The following is a 24,931-nucleotide window of genomic DNA, read 5'->3' on the forward strand; positions in this document are numbered from 1 at the left end:
TAGAAGGAAAAGCAACTAATGCGGGGTATGCAAGATTAAGTAGACCCAACTCATCAATCCTTCCTCTACGATTTCAAACAGGCCTTACACCTATTCAGAATGACTAGTGGTGAAGCAAAAGCCTTGGTTCAAGTCTTCTCCTTGTATTGTTTGCTGTGACATTTTTTCTTGGTGATAATTTACATGCAATCTTTTGGGTTTCTTCCAACATCTGTCAAGGTGATAAAATTTTGGAACTACATTTTAATTTACTCTTCTTCTTTATATCATACCAGGCCAAACCTGAGGATACTTTAGATCTGTGCCAATTATTAAATAATGACTTAGCTGCTACAGTAAAAAAGTACCCCAAGAGGTTTACTGGCCTTGGCACATTACCTATGCAAGCACCAGACCTGGCTGTGAAGGAAATGTATCGCTGTGTGAATGAGCTTGGCTTTCCTGGGGTACAGATAGGATCTCATATCAACGAATGGGACCTGAATGCACCAGAACTGTTTGCTGTCTATGCTGTGAGTAAACATTTCCTAGTTTACCCCAAATAATGTTGTGATATGAAATTGTAACTAAATAAAAGACATTGGAAAAAATTCAGCTGTCAGCTACACTAGTATAAATCCAAATATTTCAATGGAAATCATCTAAATTTACAGTAGTATATATGAGAGCAGGATTTGGTCTAGAAAATCTGTTCAATGTAGCTAATTTTCTTTAGGCAATGAATGATCATTTACAAGAGACACTCATAAATTTGCTCTAATGACTGGGGGAGACAGCTAATATTGAATGTTATTAATTTGCAAATAAACTAACATAATAAATGTTAAAAAGCAAGGGTAGTACATTTCAAAGGTACTTTGTCTCATCCAGCCCCACTAAAGTCAATGGGAGATTTTACCATTTGTTTCAATGGACACAGGGTCAAGCCTGTAGATCCAATTGAGCACTCATGGCTGGACCCCATATTCTTTACTCACCCAAGAATATCAGTTGGGAGTGTGCAAGGACTTGTGCAGAATTGGGCTTTTATTCAAGCAGATTCCCAATGATGCTCTTTGAAGCTATGTGTGAGTAAGGCGGGCTGATAAGTAGCTATTTGATAGGTTTAGCTTTAATTATGTATGGTAATTCATCATGAGATACCAGCAAATGTTCTGGAGCATATTTTGTAAAATACATAATGAAATCTTAGACATATGAGACCTCACTGTAGGTCTCACTCCACTATTGCTGGAAAATTAGGAGAGTTGTCACTTTTTTGGTTTGTGAATGAGGGAGTATGTGACAATTAGTGAAGTGTGAATTAGTCCTATGATTATTTTTGTGTCCAAGTAGAATGAAATGGTGAACAGTTTAAGGCTGGGAGTTCAAAGTGACCAAAGGGAGTTATGCATCAAATTTCCATTGACTTTCAATGAGATTTGGGCACTTATCAACCAACAGCTATTTGGAAAATCTGAGCCTCAGTCATTTAATTTTTGTAATGTATCTAAAATATTTCTTAAGTAGCAAGGCTTGATCTAAAGCCACCTGAAATATTTGAAAAGATTGTTATAGACTTCTATGGGTTTTGGATCAGGCCATGATAACCCTGGAATCTAAGTGCCACACAGAATTGAGTAAACATCACCAACAATTCCAAATTGAGTTTATAGATTACAAACTGAGTTTATAGATTATACATTTTTTAAAACAGTGTGAAGTCCAGATGGGCACCATTATTTGTCTAAATTACTGTATTCACATTTGGGGACACTGTATACCTTCAAATCAGCGGCACTGCCATGGGTACCCGCATGGCCCCACAGTATGCCAACATTTTTATGGCTGACTTAGAACAACGCTTCCTCAGCTCTCGTCCCCTAATGCCCCTAATCTTCTTGCGCTACTTTGATGACATCTTCATCATCTGGACCCATGGAAAAGAAGCCCTTGAGGAATTCCACCATGATTTCAACAATTTCCGTCCCACCATCAACCTCAGCCTGGATCAGTCCACAAAAGAGATCGACTTCCTGGACACTACGGTGCTAATAAGCGATGGTCACATAAACACCACCCTATACCAGAAACCTACTGACCGCTGTTCCTACCTGCATGCCTCCAGCTTTCATCCAGACCACACCACACGATCCATTGTCTACAGCCAAGCTCTACGATACAACCGCATTTGCTCCAACCCCTCAAACAGAGACAAACACCTACAAGATCTCTATCAAACATTCTTACAACTACAATACCCACCTGCTGAAGTGAAGAAACAGATTGACAGAGCCAGAAGAGTACCCAGAAGTCACCTACTACAGGATAGGCCCAACAAAGAAAATAACAGAACGCCACTAGTCATCACCTTCAGCCCCCAACTAAAACCTCTCCAACGCATCATCAAGGATCTATAACCTATCCTGAAGGACGACCCATCACTCTCACAGCTCTTGGGAGACAGGCCAGTCCTTGCTTACAGACAGCCCCCCAACCTGAAGCAAATACTCACCAGCAACCACTCAACTTAACCACTAACCCAGGAACCTATCCTTGCAACAAAGCCCGTTACCAACTGTGTCCACATATCTATTCAGCGGACACCATCATAGGGCCTAATCACATCAGCCACACTATCAGAGGCTCGTTCACCTGCACATCTACCAATGTGATATGTGCCAGCAATGCCTCTCTGCCATGTACATTGGTCAAACTGGACAGTCTCTACATAAAAGAATAAATGGACACAAATCAGACGTCAAGAATTATAACATTCAAAAACCAGTTGGAGAAGACTTCAATCTCTTTGGTCACTCGATTACAGACCTAAAAGTTGCAATTCTTCCACAAAAAAATTTCAAAAACAGACTGCAACGAGAGACTGCTGAATTGGAATTAATTTGCAAACTGGATACAATTAACTTAGGCTTGAATAGAGACTGGGAGTGGATGGGTCATTACACAAAGTAAAACTATTTCCCCATGTTTATTCCCCACCACCGTTCTTGTCAACTGCTGGAAACTGCCCACCTTGATTATCACTACAAAAGGTTCCCCCCCTCCCACTCTCCTGCTGGTAATAGCTCACCTTAAGTGATCACTCTCGTTACAGTGTGTATGGTAACACCCATTGTTTCATGTTCTCTATGTATATAAATCTCCCCACTGTATTTTCCACTGAATGCATCTGATGAAGTGAGCTGTAGCTCACGAAAGCTTATGCTCAAATAAATTTGTTAGTCTCTAAGGTGCCACAAGTACTCCTTTTCTTTTTGTATTTAATCAGTGTACATTCTGTATCTAATCCACAGGTTATTATAACTGTCATCTTGAAACTGATTCATGGAGGTTATTTTTCAGAACTCTCAATTTGCTTGAGAATTGTTAGTGCAACATCTTGATGGCTTGTTTGGTTTTGTGGTTACACACAGTCTGTTATCAATCTCTACCTTTTGGGGATGCTTAGATCAATCAGTATATGTTGGAACATATACTGGAAGTTACCTCCCACAGTAATTAGCACCACATGCAGAAACACCCTTGGAAAGTAAAGATGATGAAGGAAAGCTACATTTGACCTTGAGCTGTATCAGTTCATCAAGCCACTTACTGAGCTACGAATTTTTGTTTAGGAATATAATCCTGATCCTTATGGCAACAGTTACGATTCACAAATCACGAGCTTGCATTTATCCACAAATTTTAGCTTTATTTACTTGTGTAAGCCTAGTTAATCACAAATTGTTCAACCCTGTGATTATATCTCCCTTACAAGAAACACAGTTCCAGACATACATGTGACAAAATAGAATTATTAAGATCCCCATTAAGCACATGAGTAGACCAGACTACTCGTGCTTAAAATTAACGATGTGCCAATTTCACTCAATCAGGGCCCATACGCTGTACAATTCCTGTTTTCTTTTCTAAAATTACCAACAGTTGAAGTCCCAGTCTTCAAGGTTTGTGTACTGTTTGGGTTTGTTTGTTTACAAAGAAATTCTCTTTAACTCTATATTGTATAGAGGAGCTGTTCAAATACTAAAAAGAAAGGGAGGGAAGTTAAGACCAATTTATAACAAAATAAAGACTAATTTATGGGCACTACTTACCACAACTATGTATAACCTACCGTGTCATTTACATGTGTGTTAAATTATGTAATTAATACATTAATATTATTTTATCACATTCCTAATAAATGAACAGCACAGCATGCACATATATTCATTGGCAAGAGTTTGTGTTGATGGCAAACAATTCAGGTTGTCCTTGCCAATAAAAGCTTTAAACCACACCACACTATCATGTAACTTGCTGTGCTCCATATTTAACTGAAAACAAATATTTTAGAAATATAGAGCCTTTAAATAAATATTGGTACTATTTGTGTATCAATCCACACGTAAAGTCAGACTCTCTTAACACCATGGGTCCAACTGTAAATTTTTTAAATCTTTAAAAATTATCCAAATTAGTTTTTCTGACACAATAATGCTGCAATTTAAAGATCTCACATCTTGTAAGCTACTTAGGCTAAGATAAGAATTGTATCCTATTGGAAAAGAGGGAATTCCCAGCTTTTCAATGGGATAAGTCCATTATTCCCGGAAGCTGCACAAGGTCTTGGAATGTTAAATGTAGTCCCAGTGGAGACGGATTAGTGGGAAGAATGGAGCTTGATTTGTAGCCCTCAGGACTGGATAGAAACAGTTCTAAACATGAATCCATGCAGTGGGACAGATACACTTCCCACAGTAACAAATGTTGCCAAACACAGCAGACTTCAGTTCTATAGGCACCTCTATCCAGTGCTCTGAGAATTCACTCCTATGTGCTAAACACAGTCAGATAGAATGTTAGTTTGCACTTAGTTTAACTTTGCAGTAAGACACAGATACAAATAATGTGACAAGCACTTTTGTACCAAACAATTAAATTTGAAGAATGCTTTTACTTAAATGACAAAATGTTGTTATAAGGGCCCAGTTCTGCAGCCCTCAAGGAGAATTTTGAATAGGAGTAAGGACTGGAGTAAGGATCAGGGCTGACTGGGTAAATACCACCATCCTCATAAGTGCAAGATCTCTTTCCAGGGGCTTGTCTTAACTAGAAAAATTACACCGAGTTAGAACATGACCTAGAGCACAACTAGCATGATGTTGAGCACAACTTTGCAGGCAGTGTAGATGCAGGCAGTCATGTTCAACACCACATCAGCTGGTCAGTGTTAGTTAACTTGAGATCGTGCTCTAATGCAGTGTAGTTCTCAGCAAAGACAAGCCTCATGCTGCTGCTATGGTGGGCTTTGAGGGCATGCTGACTCTGTGGATCCACTGGCTCACGCATTCACACACACACACACAGGGAATGGGAATGGGAAAAGGAGCATAGCAACCAGGGAGGCCCTTCGTGCCCTGTAGTTGTAGGAGGGCCATGCCACAGCTTTGAGGGTGGATTCTGTATGTGCCAAGCCCACTTACTCAGAAGCGGTGTGAGGGCTACAACTTGAGCCTAAGTGAGCACCTCCATTTTTGGTCAAATCTTGTAATCCTTTCTATGAATTATTTACAGCAAAAGCAAAAAAGGCCTTTTTAACAGTATTGCCTGGAGCATACATACATTTTGGAGTTAATTTTTCTACTGTTAAGTCCAGATAATATTTTTTTCCTTTTCACCAAAGGCTGCTGAATTATTAAACTGTTGTCTGTTCGTGCATCCCTGGGACATGCAGACAAATGGAAGGATGTCCAAGTACTGGCTTCCCTGGCTGGTGGGTGAGTATATAGTTACAGTACTTAATCTTCATTCATTACCTGTCATTAGCTGCAACACATTATGCCAAGCAGACAATTGCAAATGTATAATTGCATGAGAAAGACTACATTACTTTTCTGTCAATCATTTTTAAAATCAGACACTGCCATTAGGTCATCACTATAAACTTCACTGGCTAAACTTTATATATCTATAATATCTGTATCACTAGAATTTAAGGGGCTTGCAACAGCCTCTAATGTTCTCTTGCCTCCCAGAGAGCAGATGTCCAGGAACACCTCTTCTGCCTCTGTAATGAGAAGGCTCCCAAAGGGAGCATGATTAGACGACAGACAAGTGGAATTAGCAAACGACACACATTAATTCGTATAATGCCCTCTGAAACAAGTAGACTAGGAAGGGGATATTTTGAATTTAAGTTCATTTCAACCATAGCTGAAACAACATGTGCTCGAGGCTCCTTAGAGGTATAGGCAATAGGGAATTGTCTGGTTTCAGTGTTTTCCACATCTGTCAGTTAAATTAGAGTTGCAGTCCAGCAACAAGTAACAATGGGTAAAACTGTGACAGTTTCTGGAAGATTTTAGGCCTGATTCTACTCTTACTTACTCTGATTTAGCACTGTGTAACTCGATAGACTTCACTGGAGTTACTCCTGATTTACACCACTGTGACTGAGAACAGAATCAGGCACTTTAGCATTATCTACACTAGAACATTTTGGTGTTGCAGCCACCACTGCACTTGTGGAACACCTGATCTCCAGACATGAAATTTTTAGCAAAGGTGCATAATTGTTCACATCACCACTGTGCTTGCACTGGGTTACACTACATTGGCCATGTCTATACTAGGGCCTTTTGTTAACACTGGTTCAGATCCAATGTGAGCTCTAGTGTAGATGGGCTACCAGCTGCTTGCACTATTTTTAACACCATATCAGATAACCTTACTCAGTGCAGGTCTATTTGACATGGTGTTAAAAAGAACTGAACATTGTTATATTTACTTACTTAATGAGATGCAGTAACCTAAAAACACATTCTCATGGTACTTATGTAGAGCTTTACATCTTCAGAGCGCTGCACAAACATTGAGGACAGGTTTCAGAGTAACAGCCGTGTTAGTCTGTATTCGCAAAAAGAAAAGGAGTACTTGTGGCACCTTAGAGACTAACCAATTTATTTGAGCATAAGCTTTCGTGAGCTACAGCTCACTTCATCGGATGCATACCGTTGAAACTGCAGAAGACATTATATACACAGAGACCATGAAACAATACCTCCTCCCACCCGACTCTCCTGCTGGTAATAGCTTATCTAAAGTGATCACTCTCCTTACAATGTGTATGATAATCAAGTTGGGCCATTTCCAGCACAAATCCAGGTTTTCTCACCCTGCAGCCCCCCACACACAAACTCACTCTCCTGCTGGTAATAGCCCATCCAAAGTGACCACTCTCTTTACAATGTGTATGATAATCAAGGTAGGCCATTTCCAGCACAAATCCAGGTTTTCTCACCTCCCACCCCCCCTTCCAAAAACCACACACACAAACTCACTCTCCTGCTGGTAATAGCTTATCCAAAGTGACCACTCTCCTTACAATGTGTATGAAAATCAAGGTGGGCCATTTCCAGAATAAATCCAGGTTTTCTCACCCCCCCCCAAAAAAAAACCCACACACACACACAAACTCACTCTCCTGCTGGTAATAGCTCATCCAAAGTGACCACTCTCCCTACATTGTGCATGATAATCAAGGTGGGCCATTTCCAGCACAAATCCAGGTTTTCTCAACCCCCACCACCACCACCAGACACACAAACTCACTCTCCTGCTAATCTTGGCAACTCCTTTCTGAGTTGGGTGTTATTTTCCCCGTATCACAGGAAAACTAAGGCAGAGAGGCTAAGACCCAAATTTTCAAAGTTGGGTGTCTAAAGTTAGACACATCAGTGACCTGATGCTTTAGAGGTGCTGAGCACCCCCAACATCCATTGACTGGTTTAGGCTCCTAAATTTGGCTTTAGGTGCTTAACTCTAGGCACCCAACTTTGAAAATTCTGTCCCAAAGGCAGAGAGAGTCAGTGTCAGAGCTGAGATTACAGCTCAGGAGTTCTTAGCTTCTAGTCCTGTTTTCTGACCACAGTTTAAGAACTTTAACTGACTAATAGCATTGAGTGCTTCTCTGATAAGAAATAAAGCTATACAGTTTGTCATTTGCATTGTAACTGTTAACTTTGGCATTAAGTATAGATTTTATTGGGGGAAACGTCAAGCTGCAGTGTGATGTCTTATGTCATGAAACTTTTTCTTGTTGTTAGGCATGCCAGGGGAAACAACCATTGCCATTTGCTCCATGATTATGGGAGGAATTTTTGAAATGTTTCCTAAACTGAAAGTTTGCTTTGCCCATGGAGGTAAGTAGTTTGCCTCAGAAGCCACTGGTTTTGCTGGGCATTACTGAATGGTTCTGCTGTTTGATTTTGTCTGTTATCAGAGCAAATTCAAGCATTTAATTTTATATTATTTGAAAAACAACACTCAGTAAAAATATAAAGTTAAAATAAAGACATAGGCCTATCTCAAAAGGGATGATTTAAAAAGGAACAAGTCATTTTAAAGGTGATTGTTAAAAGGAACCAGGCCTTATCATTCCTAATGAATCAGTTTAGTTCAAATGTTCCAAAATAACAGGGTTTTGTGGTCTCCAGTTTCCAGTGGACTTGTGTCCACATCACAAAACACCATTACAGCTGTCAGTAATTGGCATCTTTGTTGATAGTCTGAGCAAAGAAACCAAGGATTGAAAAGTCCTGGAGACTGAAGTATCCACTTTTCTCTAGAGATGACCCATGTTGATCAGTGTTGATATCTGGGTTTGAATTCACCAGTATGACCTACTGACCCTTTCGGAAGTCAGTGGGAATTTTGTATGAGGAAAGATCTAGAGTGAGGCCATGGTCTGTGGGTTTCTTTTGAAATATGCAGATTGGATAACAAAATTTATCACAAGCAATCAAAAATGGGTCATGCAGCCTTTGCGTAATGCTTCTTGGTAGCTTCTGCTATCTGAAAATAAGCTTCTCTTTGGCACCCTTAAGAGACTAGTTTTTTGACAAAAAATGTTCACTCAGAACCCAAGCCAGATATGTCAATGGCAGTTTTGAATACAAAAGGTTGCAGAATCCAGTCTTTGATGTTTTGATATGTCACTGGGACTCAGGATGACCACTCAGCAGATTTGACCAAAAGGAGCTGCTCTTGTAAGAGAGAAGAAAGAAAAGGCACACAATAGGAGCAGAGGGAAACTCAGAAAAGCTTATACCAATAAAGGAAAGCAAACTAAAATGCAGGTGACAGATCGCTGTTTGTAGAGATTACAAAAACTTTGCTCACAGTGCTATGCTAAGCTCTCAAATATTATTGTGCTCCAGTGACAAAGGCAGAAATGCCAATGTTGCAGTTACTTCCACTTGTTTGTTCTAAGTGCCATTTTATATCACGGTTTTTTTAAAATAAGGTAAAAATGGAAAAAAGATAGATGGCTCTTCTAATTAGAGGTATGATTTTTGCTCTCAGGATTGTGTCAGAAAAAAAGACACGTAGCCATATCTGATATAAATAATGAAGCCCTCATGGCTAACCTTATACTCTTTACATTGAATAGCTGGTATAAAATCTATGACCAGGATAACTCAGCAGTATGGCTCATATTGTCATATGGAATCTGGTGAGCTCTAAAGATGTGCATCTGTTTTCTGGTATAGTTGACCTGGCCATTTTTCTGTTTTGACATCCAATGGGAAGCAATTTTCTTTTGAAATTATGTTCTTGAAGAGAAAGAACGGACAGCTGGTGAGGAAATGTAAGGAGGAGAAGGGAACAGAAACACTTTCGTCTCATGGCAAGAGCTAGCACATGTCACTTGAATAATGGTTGTCAATGAGTATATTTGGGGTGTGGGTATTCTTACAAATTTCACCCACACACCAAACTCAGTTCTCTTGAGATGCAAAAATGAGACATTAAAACAAGGTGCCATACAAGTAGGATTTTCAGATCTTCAGAATCTGATATTCCTTTTTTTCCTTGAATGCTTTGCTCTGTGGTGAAATTGATAACAATACTGATATTTAAATTATTGTTGTTCAAGCTTCAGTGTTTACACTCATTGATATGGATAGAGGAACTTCCCAAGGACCAACAGTTTCAGGTTGTCTACTATCTGAGACAGGCATCACTGCTTCAGTTTACATTGGGTTCATATTTCAAAGATTTTCCTTAAAATCATAAGGACTAAAGATCCAGCCTGGCACGGTCTAGGAAACTGTAAAGTTAAATCAAATATCAAGCAAACTGAAGTGGAGAGAAGATATACAACTGTTGGACATGTATTTTATCTATGTAGTAATCAGGTATGTCTATTTCTTCCCTCAGTGCTTGAAGAGTTTACTTGCATTGACCAACAGGGTTCTTACCAATGAAAGCCCAGTAATTCTGTCCATCAAATCTTGTAGTGCTTTCACTTATCACTGTGCCATCATTTAAAATTGCCTCCATCCTCCCACACAACCTATCTCACAATATGTGAGATGCTATGCTCATGAGATGCTATGTCCTGAGGTTGGGAGTTCCACGACCACCACTCCCAAGAGGAGAAGGCGGGTGGTGGTGGTCGGGGACTCTCTCCTCCGGGGGACTGAGTCATCTATCTGCCGCCCTGACCGGGAAAACCGAGAAGTCTGCTGCTTGCCAGGGGCTAAGATTCGCGATGTGACGGAGAGACTGCCAAGACTCATCAAGCCCTCGGATCGCTACCCCTTCCTGCTTCTCCACGTGGGCACCAATGATACTGCCAAGAATGACCTTGAGCGGATCACTGCGGACTATGTGGCTCTAGGAAGAAGGATAAAGGAGTTGGAGGCGCAAGTGGTGTTCTCGTCCATCCTCCCCGTGGAAGGAAAAGGCCTAGGTAGGGACCGTCGAATCATGGAAGTCAACGAATGGCTACGCAGGTGGTGTCGGAGAGAAGGCTTTGAATTCTTTGACCATGGGATGGTGTTCCATGAAGGAGGAGTGCTGGGCAGAGACGGGCTCCATCTTACGAAGAGAGGGAAGAGCATCTTTGCCAGCAGGCTGGCTAACCTGGTGAGGAGGGCTTTAAACTAGGTTCACCGGGGGAAGGAGACCAAAGCCCTGAGGTAAGTGGGAAAGCGGGATACCGGGAGGAAGCACAGGCAGGAATGTCTGTGAGGGGAGGGCTCCTGCCTCATACTGGGAATGAGGGGCGATCAACAGGTTATCTCAAGTGCTTATATACAAATGCACAAAGCCATGGAAACAAGCAGGGAGAACTGGAGGTCCTGGTGATGTCAAGGAACTATGACGTGATCGGAATAACAGAGACTTGGTGGGATAACTCGCATGACTGGAGTACTGTCATGGATGGTTATAAACTGTTCAGGAAGGACAGGCAGGGCAGAAAAGGTGGGGGAGTAGCACTGTATGTAAGGGAGCAGTATGACTGCTCAGCGCTCCGGTATGAAACTGCAGAAAAACCTGAGTGTCTCTGGATTAAGTTTAGAAGTGTGTGCAACAAGAGTGATGTAGTGGTGGGAGTCTGCTATAGACCACCGGACCAGGGGGATGAGGTAGATGAGGCTTTCTTCCGGCAGCTCACGGAAGCTACTAGATCGCATGCCCTGATTCTCATGGGTGACTTCAATCACCCTGATATCTGCTGGGAGAGCAATACAGCGGTGCATAGACAATCCAGGAAGTTTTTGGAAAGCGTAGGGGACAATTTCCTGGCGCAAGTGCTAGAGGAGCCAACTAGGGGGGGCACTTTTCTTGACCTGCTGCTCACAAACCGGGTAGAATTAGTGGGGGAAGCAAAAGTGGATGGGAATCTGGGAGGCAGTGACCATGAGTTGGTTGAGTTCAGGATCCTGACGCAGGGAAGAAAGGTAAGCAGCAGGATACGGACCCTGGACTTCAGGAAAGCAGACTTCGACTCCCTCAGGGAACGGATGGCCAGGATCCCCTGGGGGACTAACTTGAAGGGGAAAGGAGTCCAGGAGAGCTGGCTGTATTTCAAGGAATCCCTGTTGAGGTTACAGGGACAAACCATCCCAATGAGTCGAAAGAATAGTAAATATGGCAGGCGACCAGCTTGGCTTAATGGTGAAATCCTAGCATATCTTAAACATAAAAAAGAAGCTTACAAGAAGTGGAAGGTTGGACATATGACCAGGGAAGAGTATAAAAATATTGCTCGGGCATGTAGGAATTATATCAGGAGGGCCAAATCGCACCTGGAGCTGCAGCTAGCCAGAGATGTCAAGAGTAACAAGAAGGGTTTCTTCAGGTATGTTGGCAACAAGAAGAAAGCCAAGGAAAGTGTGGGCCCCTTACTGAATGAGGGAGGCAACCTAGTGACAGAGGATGTGGAAAAAGCTAATGTACTCAATGCTTTTTTTGCCTCTGTTTTCACTAACAAGGTCAGCTCCCAGACTGCTGCGCTGGGCATCACAAAATGGGGAAGAGATGGCCAGCCCTCTGTGGAGATAGAGGTGGTTAGGGACTATTTAGAAAAGCTGGACGTGCACAAGTCCATGGGGCCGGACGAGTTGCATCCGAGAGTGCTGAAGGAATTGGCGGCTGTGATTGCAGAGCCATTGGCCACTATCTTTGAAAACTCGTGGCGAACCGGGGAAGTCCCGGATGACTGGAAAAAGGCTAATGTAGTGCCAATCTTTAAAAAAGGGAAGGAGGAGGATCCTGGGAACTACAGGTCAGTCAGCCTCACCTCAGTCCCTGGAAAAATCATGGAGCAGGTCCTCAAAGAATCAATCCTGAAGCACTTGCATGAGAGGAAAGTGATCAGGAACAGCCAGCATGGATTCACCAAGGGAAGGTCATGCCTGACTAATCTAATCGCCTTTTATGATGAGATTACTGGTTCTGTGGATGAAGGGAAAGCAGTGGATGTATTGTTTCTTGACTTTAGCAAAGCTTTTGACACGGTCTCCCACAGTATTCATGTCAGCAAGTTAAGGAAGTATGGGCTGGATGAATGCACTATAAGGTGGGTAGAAAGCTGGCTAGATTGTCGGGCTCAACGGGTAGTGATCAATGGCTCCATGTCTAGTTGGCAGCTGGTATCAAGTGGAGTGCCCCAAGGGTCGGTTCTGGGGCCGGTTTTGTTCAATATCTTCATAAATGATCTGGAGGATGGTGTGGATTGCACTCTCAGCAAATTTGCGGATGATACTAAACTGGGAGGAGTGGTAGATACGCTGGAGGGGAGGGATAGGATACAGAAGGACCTAGACAAATTGGAGGATTGGGCCAAAAGAAATCTGATGAGGTTCAATAAGGATAAGTGCAGGGTCCTGCACTTAGGACGGAAGAACCCAATGCACAGCTACAGACTAGGGACCGAATGGCTAGGCAGCAGTTCTGCGGAAAAGGACCTAGGGGTGACAGTGGACGAGAAGCTGGATATGAGTCAGCAGTGTGCCCTTGTTGCCAAGAAGGCCAATGGCATTTTGGGATGTATAAGTAGGGGCATAGCGAGCAGATCGAGGGACGTGATCATTCCCCTCTATTCGACATTGGTGAGGCCTCATCTGGAGTACTGTGTCCAGTTTTGGGCCCCACACTTCAAGAAGGATGGGGATAAATTGGAGAGAGTCCAGCGAAGGGCAACAAGAATGATTAGGGGTCTGGAACACATGAGTTATGAGGAGAGGCTGAGGGAGCTGGGATTGTTTAGCCTGCAGAAGAGAAGAATGAGGGGGGATTTGATAGCTGCTTTCAACTACCTGAAAGGGGGTTCCAAAGAGGATGGCTCTAAACTGTTCTCAATGGTAGCAGATGACAGAACGAGGAGTAATGGTCTCAAGTTGCAGTGGGGGAGGTTTAGATTGGATATTAGGAAAAACTTTTTCACTAAGAGGGTGGTGAAACACTGGAATGTGTTACTTAGGGAGGTGGTAGAATCTCCTTCCTTAGAGGTTTTTAAGGTCAGGCTTGACAAAGCCCTGGCTGGGATGATTTAACTGGGAATTGGTCCTGCTTCGAGCAGGGGGTTGGACTAGATGACCTTCTGGGGTCCCTTTCAACCCTGATATTCTATGATTCTATGTAGCTGACAGTGTCTTCCAGAGGTGTGTCTATATCAGCCAGAAAAACAATGGATGAATTCCTGGCCCCATTAAAGTCAATGGGACCAGGATTTCACCACACAACTAGCAAAAAGTTGTGTGCTGCTCCCACTGCTGCTGTAAACACGGTCTTAAGACCGTACAGCTACTGTAAGCCGGCTGTGAAGGGGAGATAGTGAGCAATGCAGTGAACGCTCTCGCTACCCAAGATAAGCTGACAAAATCATCTCCACTATATCCCCAGACACTGCTGGTCCAATGAGCGTGCTTCCCCGCTCCCCTCACACACACATATACCCCTACACACACACACGTCTCAATCCCTGGTCAGAAACACTGTATGCCAATATTTAGCCATTGATGTGGCTCAATTCTTATAATGTTGGAGACAAATCTTCTGCTGGAGTAAACTGGAGTTTCTCTATTGACTTCAATGGAACAATGCTTATTTGCACCATTTTATTACATTTTGTGCCTGGGGTTGTTTGTGATTAAGAATTCTTGCTCACTCTTGAGTATTATAGGATACTAATTTCTGTATAGCTGCACAATAACCTCTCTCTGTGTTGACAAATTAGCTTTGTTCCTTCCTGTTTTTTCAGGTTTTGTAAATCAAAGAAATAATTTCCACTTTCAATACAATTATCTCTTTGTAGGTGGCGCTTTCCCATATACAGTAGGGCGTATTTCCCATGGATTCAATGTGCGCCCTGATTTGTGTGCAGTGGATAATAAAGTTGATCCAAAGAAATACCTTGGTTCATTTTACACGGATTCACTTGTCCATGATCCTCGAGCCCTAAAGCTGCTAATCAATGTAATAGGAGAGGTGAGTTGGAATATTTCCTAGAATATATGGCTGATAATGCCCAGGTGAGTCATACTGCATTCAGTTCTTCCTTGAGGAATTCGAGTGGGAATCTTATCATGCTTCAAATATGGACATAAATAGAAAATTATTTCAGGCACCTTTTGGCAGCTAGATACTTCCAATCCAAGTGGCTGGTTAGGATCAGTGGTGCAAGTAGATTTTAACTCTTACCAGTACGGTACCGACCCTCTGGCTCCACCCGCCCTCACAAAAAATGTTCTGAGACTAGAGTCCTGCGTATATACAAATTTATACCCATGGATGTGAATATCAGTGAATAGAAATCAGTATCCGCTGAACCGCAGGGCTCTCCCGGGAACCGCAGCGGTGACAGGAGCAGAACGTGGGGCCACCGCTCCCAGGAGCCAGTGGCCCACACTAGCAGCTCCTCTGGCTCAGCTGTAGCCTCCCCCAACCCTTCCATGCAGCTGAGTCTCTTGTCTGGGGTCTGTATGGCCCCACCGGACGACAGGGCTGGTGGTTGGTTTGGGGATGGTACAGCCATGCCAGAGGAGCTGCCAGCACGGGGCAATGGCTCCTGGGAGCAGCAGCCCCATGTTCTGCTCCTTTTGCCACTGCAGTTCCCAGGAGAGTCCTGCAGTTCAGCAGATACCAATTTCTATCTGCGGATATCCACATCCACGGGTATAAATTTGTATTCATGCAGGGCTCTACACTTCATTCTTGAAATATGTCTTTCCGGTATAGCATACCGGCAATAAATGTCTTAATGGTACGGTGTACCTGACTGTACCGGCTTACTTGCACCACTGGTTAGGATCCAGTAGTTATTTTTCAACTGAGATTGGCCTTTCTCAAGACATACTTAAGGAAGAAAACTCGACCATTTCTTAACAAGTCCTCACTGTATAAAATTAATCCTAATATTTGACATATATAAAGTATTATTAATTTGCACTTACGAAATGCCTTCCATCTGAAGATCTCAAAGTAGTTTACAAAAGTTAAGCCTCTGAACATCCCTGAGAAGTACACCATGTTTATATCTGAAACCATTTTTAAAAGACAGGTTTCAGAGTAGCAGCTGTGTTAGTCTGTATCCGCAAAAAGAAAAGGAGGACTTGTGGCAACTTAGAGACTAACAAATTTATTTGAGCATAAGCTTTCGTGAGCTCTTTTTGTAATGTAGGTGAATCCAAAGGGATCAGAAGTGCAGGTGGATGGATAGAATTGGTGCACAAAATATATTAACAAGGTACAAAATACCACATCTGACTAAACAGCAGGTGAAATCCTGGTCCCATTGAAGTTAAGTTAATGGGAGTTTTGTCATTTACTTCAATGGGACCAGGATTTCAGCCAGTGAATATAAGCTCAGAACCTCAGCTGGTCTAAATCAGCATATCTCCATGAAGCCAATAGAATTATGCTGGTCTACATCAGTTGAGCGTTCTGCCTCATAGAGTTCTAGAAATAATGGGCCCAATACTTCAAATTTTTGTCATTCTTGTTCCCATGGATTGCGAACAATTCAATTCAGTGAGAACACTCACCTGAGTTAGGCTGCTTGCTTTGTTCATAAGCCATCACAAGAATCCCAAACCCAAAGAAATAAACAAAATCCCCAAGTGTTTTCATAAAAATACTTTTATTTGAGAAAAGCAAATCGTATTTCTGCTTGGGAAGCAATAGGCTGGAAAATCACTAAAGGGAATTCAGGTGGAAATCCTGAATGGCATATTAAACAGAACAGAATGCTAAATATTTTAACTGTTATGGTAGAAAGGAAAGGAAAGGAAATATTATAGTAGCTGCCTATTTAAATAAGAGTATGGGACAAAAAACCCAACCCTGAACTGAAATGTCCCAAATACTAGTGGGACTGAACAGTCCCTTCCACACAGGTAAATCTGCAGAAGATGGCCAAATGATGGAATCTCTCAGTTTTCTCCCCAGTTACTCTATGGGGTGCAGAGTTTGCCTTTCTCTGGAAGCAGGCAAGAGGATAGCATCCAAACTCCATGAAACCTTGGATCTATATGGGGATCAGCAGGACCTTAGAGCCATCCATACAGAAGGCCTGTGTCACTGGGCTGTGGATCTCTGGAACCCGCACAAGGCCTCTGCATCTGGCAGGGGACTCCCCACCATGGAGGGAAACTGTAAATACAGGTTTCAGAGTAACAGCCGTGTTAGCTGTTTGAGCAAATAAATTGGTTAGTCTCTAAGGTGCCACAAGTACTCCTTTTCTTTTTGTAAATACAGTCTAATCCTTCTCCTTCCTTGTCCCAGCCACTGCTTGCTCCCTCCCCACACGTTTCACTGGACCCTCACAGTGCCCTCCACAGGGAAGTGGGGGTTGCTTCCACAAGGGCCCCTTCCACATACAGATCTCAGAGGCACACCGTGGCCAATGTTTTTCTACCCACCATGTAATACTAAAAAGCTAGTTAATTACCCACTTTCACCACTAGATGTCTGTGCAGACCTCTCTAATTAATAGATTGTATGGCTGGCACAGGGATCTTTTTACTAGACAGAGAAAAAGAGCAACAACATGTAAGAAGCAATTGATTACAGTTAATTATGCATTCTGGGCACAGTCCACAACCCATTGAAGTGAATGGGTTTTTGGATCAGGGCCTCAGTCAGGATACCCACCACTTGTGAGTCCTTTACTCCTGCATGCAGCTCCCCCACAGTGTCTGTGCAGTGTAGACAGTCTTACCATACAAAGATGCCCACAAGACTTAGCAACACGATAGCACAATTAATCACCCAAAATAATATAAGGAGAGTTCTATGCACAAAGCTGTACATAATAAGGCTACTGTTCCACTGAGCAAAGACAGAGTGAAGACCAAGTAGCTTGTGAAAGTCACCAGAATTTAGAGATAGATATGCAGTGGGAGATGTATGAAAAGTCCACAATGACAACTGAAACCATGCAACCTAGGTTTATTACAAACAAACAAATCCTCATGAGGCTGTTTGTCAAAAGCATTGTTAAAAGAACAGTGCAATAGAGGATCAGCCACCTCCAACGGCTTTACTGGATATAACTTTGAGCAGAATTTCCCCAACTCTGTCCTTGTTTATAGGCATGTTATGGCATTCGCGGCAGAACTGCGAGTCCTACGGCATGTTTGGCACACAGATATTCCCCATCAGGCTCAGTGCATGTAGGTTGTGAGCTCTCTGGAACTGCGACTGTCTTTTTTGTTACTTATCTGTAAAGTGCCTAGCACTGGGGCTCTGATCCTAGATTGGAGCTCTCAGATGCTACCATACAAATCATAATAATATAACATGTACATTCTATCCAGGCTTTTCTACTGTACTTTGTGATACTTTTTGGATCCAGGTTTCAGAGTAGCAGCCGTGTTAGTCTGTATTCACAAAAAGAAAAGGAGTACTTGTGGCACCTTAGAGACTAACAAATTTATTTGAGCATAAGCTTTCGTGAGCAGCTGGTCAAGTCTTTCTCCTCGGTATTTTCAGCTCTATTGGGACAAACTCACCTGATCTATCAACACATAGCTACAGGAACAGAGCAACAAGTCCAGGAGACCCCTCGGCTGCATCCTTGGATAATATGGGAAACAGTTTGGAAGGAGTTACAAGCAATGCTAGATCTCTGGGTAGGAGAATAATCTCACCGTGAGTGGAGGGGTCCTATATTGCTGGTACCGAAACCAGAGGACACAACATGCTTATCATTATATCCAAATTCAATGCATACCCAATGTCCACGGTAGATGAACTGTTGGAATGCCTAGAAGCAGCCAGATATATCACTACCCTGGATTTTACAAAATGGTACTGGCAGATCCCTTTGATGCCTGAGTCCTGGGAAAAGCTTTACTAGTTTTGCACCATGCCCTTTGGCTTCCATGGGGCTGCAGCTATGTTCCAATGATTGATGGACTGAGTGCTGTGGCCACACAGGGAGTAAGCAATGGCCTATCTTTATGACAGTTCTTGATAGCTAGAACTGGAACAACTGCACACAATACGTCACTCCTTGCTGGAGATGTAGGACTCACAGCAAACCCAGCGACATGCAAGGCATAAGAACAGCCATACTGGGTCACACCAATAGTCCATCTAGCCCAGTATCCTGTCTTCCGACAGTGGCCAATACCAGGTGCTTCAGAGGGAATGAACAGGACAGATAATCATCAAGTGGGGGGCGGGGGGGAACCACCTTAGAGTCAGCTTCTGCTTTTGGTGAATAAATGGCAGCCTCAGTGCTGCTTTATGTTGTATAAGTTTGTAATGGGCCTCGTAAGAGCAATTACACCCACCCCATTTAGCCCTGGCATGCCTCCCACACTTGAGAGGACCAGGAGCAGGTGATAAAGAGTCAGCCACACCAGCTTTACACTACTTGGGAATTCCCCTACACAAGGGACTCCTCAGCCAGAGCAGCACAAATGGCATGAAGGGGAAGCAAGGAGTGCTCATGGGTTTTTTCAGAAAACTTTTGATAAAATGTCATGAAACATTGTGGAATCCAAGCTTTGCTTGAACTAGTTAAACACATAACAAATTGAGATAATTTCTATCAGGCATAGGAGGTAGTAAGTGAATATATAATAAACTAGACAGGCAGGCTTCTGAAGGAGATACTAAAGGCCAAATGCTGCCACTCTTACTCATGTTGAATCACTTCTTTCTCCATGAGTAATTTCACTGATTCCAGTGTGATTACTTACAGAGTAAGGGGGCTGAAATCTGGACCTAAATAAATGGCAGCTTGACTTCCCATTGCAGTATTGCCAAACCCAAGCATTGTAAAAATTGTCAGACCCCCAAAATCACAAAATTGTCTTAAAAATCATGAGGGTTTTTTTAAATAACAAATGTTGGGTTCTTTTTCAATGTCTTCTGGTCTGTGCACTTTTAAGGTCATGTTTTAAAACTTTTCTCTGCATTCATATGGTGTTGGGAATTTACTTTTTTTTTTTAAATGAAAGCTGAGATTCTCACATAATCACTTGTCTCCAGAAGCTGGGACATTTAAAACCCCCCCACCATATACTGCAAGACTCGCAATGAAATCATGAGTAAAGCTAAGATTTTGTCATGGATATTTTTAGTAAAAGTCACAGCCAGGTTACAGGCAATAATGAAAAATTAACGGAAGCCTGTGACCTGTCGCTGACTTTCACTAAAAATATCCATGATAAAATGGGAAGGGACTGTGGCAGCTGCTAGTGGCTGGGAGCTCTCTGGCCCTCACCACCCATGGGGGCTCAGAGCTCCAGGGTCCCTCTGCCCCCACCCATGGTGGAGGGGAGCTGCAGAGCCCCTTGCCCCCTCCCCAGGGATGGGGATCTGCAGAAATCCCCCGCCACTGCAGCAGTATGGAACTGCGGGAGTCCCCCTGCCCATCCTTCGGCAGAGAGGAGTTGTGCGGGTCCCCTTGGCCCCCATGGTGGAGGAGATCTGTGCGGGTTCCCCTGCTGCCATCGCTGTGGGGAGCTGCCCCCTGCCCTGCCATGGTGGCCAGGAAGCTGCGGGGGTATCCATGCCCCACCGCAGCAGTGGGGAGAAGCGGGTGTCCCCCTGCTGCTGCCATGGGAAACTGCCAGGGTCCCCCTGCCGTCACTGCAGTGGGGAGCTGCCTGGCTCCCCCTGTGCTCCCCGTGGCGGCCAGGGGTTGCTGGGGTCCCCTGCCATCGCCACAGTGGGGAGCTGCCGGGGTCCCCCTGCTCTCCCCGTTGCAGCCAGGGACTATGGGGGTCCACCTCCCCAACCACAGTGGCCAGGAAGCTGCAGGGATCTCCCGGTCCCCCGCAGTGGCTGGGAGCTGTGGGGGTACCTGCTGTCTTAGGCGGTGGGGGTAAGCTCCCTGCCGCTACAGGAGGCAGCAGGACTCTGCAGCTCCCAGCTGCAGGGGCTGAAGTCACAGAGGTCTTTGGAAGTCACAGATTCTGTGAATTCTGCAACCTCTGTGACAAAATTGTAGCCTTAATCATGAGCACTAGCAACACAGTAAATGTAAAATTAATGCATGGTGTTCAAAACAAAAAGAGAAATGACGTGATAAGGGGCTTGGTATGACACTGTAGGTTTTGCAGATGAAGGTTAGTAGTAGGACAAAGAAATCTCCAGTGCATAGCCAGAAACTAGGCTGAGAAGGCATCAGGTGTGTGCACAGATATGCATAGACATAACTTAATGTATTTGGGGGACAGCCATCACCTGGAGTCAGAGTGTATTATGCTGACTAGGAGCCCTTAAATATTAAAAACCCAGAAACCGCTTTGAGTCATGTATCTTTAACTCCATCCCTCCAAAATTCCCTGTGCACGTTCTCAGTTAGTCAGAACCCACAGCATAGGTCAGTTAACTCTAGTGGAGGACTCCAGAGGTACATCTGTTAGGTGGAAGGGGAGCAGGCAGCAATGCAAGTTGCAGCAGCCTCCCATCCACCAGACAGCATACAGTAGGCCAAGGCAGAACAAGAAGCTGGGCAGTGCTGGCCAGGGGCATCACCAGGCTGGCCACAGAATAAAATAGTTCAGTGCATCCCCACATGACCTTGTCCTGGTAGGCTACTACAGGGCCCTCAGAAGAATGCAAAGCTGCCTCCTCCCAGCCAAAGCCTCCCAGGTGCAGCACCTCTGCTGTCTCCCTTGGGGTGAGTCCTGATAGGAAGGGGCACAAGGCTGGTGCCAGGAGGTATAATTGTGCACCAGCAAGAGTAAACCTGTATCTTTCTCTTTCCTCAATATATATTTGTACTATTGAAGCCCTGTTTGAAGCTCACTTGTTTCATATATTGACAATCTCTTTCATAGAATCATAGACTTTAAGGTCAGAAGGGACCATTATGATCATCTAGTCTGACCTCCTGCACAATGCAGGCCACAGAATCTCACCCACCCACTCCTGTAACAAACCTCTAACCTATGTCTGAGCTATTGAAGTCCTCAAATCGTGGTTTAAAGAATTCGAGGTGCAGAGAATCCTCCAGCAAGTGACCTGTGCCCCACGCTGCAGAGGAAGGCGAAAACCCCCCAGGGCCTCTGCCAATCTGCCCTGGAGGAAAATTCCTCCCCAACCCCAAATATGGCGATCAGCTAAACCCTGAGCATGTGGGCAAGACTCACCAGCCAGACACCCAGGAAAGAATTTTCTGTAGTAACTCAGATCCCACCCCATATAACATCCCATCACAGGTCATTGGACATATCTACCGCTAATAGTTGAAGATCAATTAATTGCCAAAATTAGGCTATCCCATCGTATCATCCCTTTCATAAACTTATCAAGCTTAGTCTTGAAGCCAGATATGTCTTTTGCCCCCACTGCTTCCCTTGGAAGGCTGTTCCAGAACTTCACTCCTCTGATGGTTAGAAACCTTCATCTAATTTCAAGTTTAAACTTCCTGATGGCCAATTTATATCCATTTGTTCTTGTGTCCACATTGGTACTGAGTTTAAATAATTCTTCTCCCTCCATGGTATTTATCCCTCTGATATATTTATAGAGCGCAATCATATCTCCTCTCAGTCTTCTTTTGGTTAAGCTAAACAAGCCAAGCTCTTTGAGTCTCCTTTCATAAGACAGGTTTTCCATTCCTCAGATCATCCTAGTAGTCCTCCTCTGTATCTGTTCCAGTTTCAATTCATCTTTCTTAAACATGGGAGACCAGAATTGCACACAATATTACAGATGAGGTCTCACCAGTGCCTTGTATAATGGTACTAACACCTCCTTATCTCTACTGGAAATACTTCGCCTGATGCATCCCAAGATTGCATTAGCTTTTTTCACTGCCATATCACATTGGCGGCTCCTAGTCATCCTGTGATCAACCAATACTCCGAGGTCCTTCTCTTCCTCTGTTACTTCCAAGTGATGCGTCCCCAGTTTATAACTAAAATTCTTGTTATTAATCCCTAAATGCATGACCTTGCACTTTTCACTATTAAATTTCATCCTATTACTATTACTCCAGTTTACAAGGTCATCCAGACCTTCCTGTATGATATCCTGGTCCTTCTCTGTATTGGCAATACCTCCCAGCTTTCTGTCATCCACAAACTTTATTAGCACACTCCCTCTTTTTGTGCCAAGGTCAGTAATAAAAAGATTAAATAAGATTGGTCCCAAAACCGATCCCTGAGGAACTCCACTAGTAACCTCCTTCCAGCCTGACAGTTCACCTTTCAGTGTGACCCATTGTAGTCTCCCCTTTAACCAGTTCCTTAACCACCGTTCAATTTATATATTGATCCCCATCTTTTCCAATTTAGCTAATCATTCCCCATATGGAACCGTATCAAATGCCTTGCTGAAATTAAGGTAAATTAGATCCACTGCATTTCCTTTGTCTAAAAAATATGTTACCTTCTCAAAGAAGGAGATTGGGTTGATTTGACACGATCTTCCTTTTGTAAAACCATGTTGTATTTTGTCCCAATTACCATTGACCTCAATGTCCTTAACTACTTTCTCCTTCAAAATTTTTTCTAAGACCTTGCATACTACAGCTGTCAAACTAACAGGCCTGTAGTTACCCGGATCACTTTTTTTTTCCTTTCTTAAAAATAGGAACTATGTTAGCAATTCTCCAGTCATATGGTACAACCCCTGAGTTTACAGATTCATTAAAAATTTTTGCTAATGGGCTTGCAATTTCATGTGCCAGTTCTTTTAATATTCTTGGATGAAGATTATCTGGGCTCCCCGATTTAGTCCCATTAAGCTGTTCAAGTTTGGCTTCTACCTTGGATGTGGTAATATCTACCTCCATGTCCTCCTTCCCATTTGTTGTCCTACCATTATCCCTAAGCTCCTCATTAAAGACTGAGGCAAAGGATTTGTTTAGATATTGGGCCATGTCTAGATTATCCTTAACCTCCACTCCATCCTCAGTGTTTAGTGGTCCCACTTCTTCTTTCTTTATTTTCTTCTTATTTATATGGCTATAGAACCTTTTACTATTGGTTTTAATTCCCTTTGCAAGGTCCATGGCACTCTACATGGCTTTTGGCCTTTCTGACTTTTTCTCTACATGTTCTGACCTCAATAAGGTAGCTTTCCTTGCTAATCCCTCCCATCTTCCACTCCTTGTAGGCTTTCTGCTTTTTCCTAATCACCTCTTTAAGATGCTTGCTCATCCAGCTTGGTCTACAATTCCTGCCTATGAATTATTTCCCCTTTCTTCGGATGCAGGCTTCTGATAGTTTCTGCAGCTTTGACTTGAAGTAATTCCAGGCCTCCTCCGCCTTTAGATCCACAAGTTCTTCAGTCCAATCCACTTCCCTAACTAATTTCCTTAATTTTTTTAAGTTAGCTCTTTTGAAATCAAAAACCCTAGTCACAGATCTATTTTTGTTTATCCTTCCATTTAGTTTGAACTGAATTAGCTCATGATCGCACGAACCAAAGTTGTCCCCTACAACCATTTCTTCTATGAGGTCCTCACTACTCACCAAAACCAAATCTAAAATGGCATCCCCTCTTGTTGGTTCAGCAACTGCTTGGTGAAGGAATCCATCAGCTATCGCATCCAGGAAAATCTGAGCCCTATTATTATTACTAGCACTTGTCCTCCAGTCTGTATCTGGGAAGTTAGTCTCCCATGATCACACAATTCCCATTAATATTTACTTCATTAAAAACATCAAAGAGGTCTTTATCCATATCGGATCCCGGAGGTCTATAGCACACCCTAAACACTATCCCAGGGGAGGCTCTAGTAGCTTTCTTCCCCAATGTGATTTTTGCCCGGACACTCTGTCTTATCCATTCCATCACGTCTTGTTTCTTTACAGTCTACCTCATCGTTGATATACAATGCTACTCCACCACCTTTGCCTTTATTTCTGTCTTTCCTAAACAGCACATACCCTTCAATACCTGTAGGCCAGTCATGACTACTGTTCCACCATGTTTCTGTTATCCCTATAATATCTGGTTTCACTTCCTGCACCAGTAGCTCTAGTTCCTCCATTTTGTTACCTAGGCTCCTCGCACTAGTGTACAAACATCTTAATTTTTGCTGTTTAGCCTTGCTCACATTCTTTACCCGATTAGGCACAGACATTCTTCCGCCAGTATCACCTATTAGACTGGTATGTACACTACTCTTCCTCCTTATGTCCATTCTCCTAACCACAGCTGTATCCTTTCTTACTTCGTTTTC

General features: G+C 43.2%; 1 protein-coding gene across 1 annotated transcript in view; it reads left to right on the top strand.

The window, feature by feature from the left end:
- ACMSD (aminocarboxymuconate semialdehyde decarboxylase) overlaps nt 1-24,931 on the top strand; it is a 57,779-nt gene that overhangs the window by 25,767 nt on the left and 7,081 nt on the right. Inside the window, exons 5-8 of the mRNA XM_084642970.1 lie at nt 276-512; nt 5,666-5,759; nt 8,088-8,183; nt 14,591-14,763. Of these exons, the coding sequence (XP_084499096.1) occupies nt 276-512; nt 5,666-5,759; nt 8,088-8,183; nt 14,591-14,763 (600 nt within the window). The remainder of the gene's footprint in view (nt 1-275; nt 513-5,665; nt 5,760-8,087; nt 8,184-14,590; nt 14,764-24,931) is intronic.

The sequence above is a fragment of the Lepidochelys olivacea genome (genome assembly GCF_965140295.1).
Source record: "Lepidochelys olivacea isolate rLepOli2 genome assembly, chromosome: 11".
NCBI classification, from domain to species: Eukaryota; Metazoa; Chordata; order Testudines; family Cheloniidae; genus Lepidochelys; species Lepidochelys olivacea.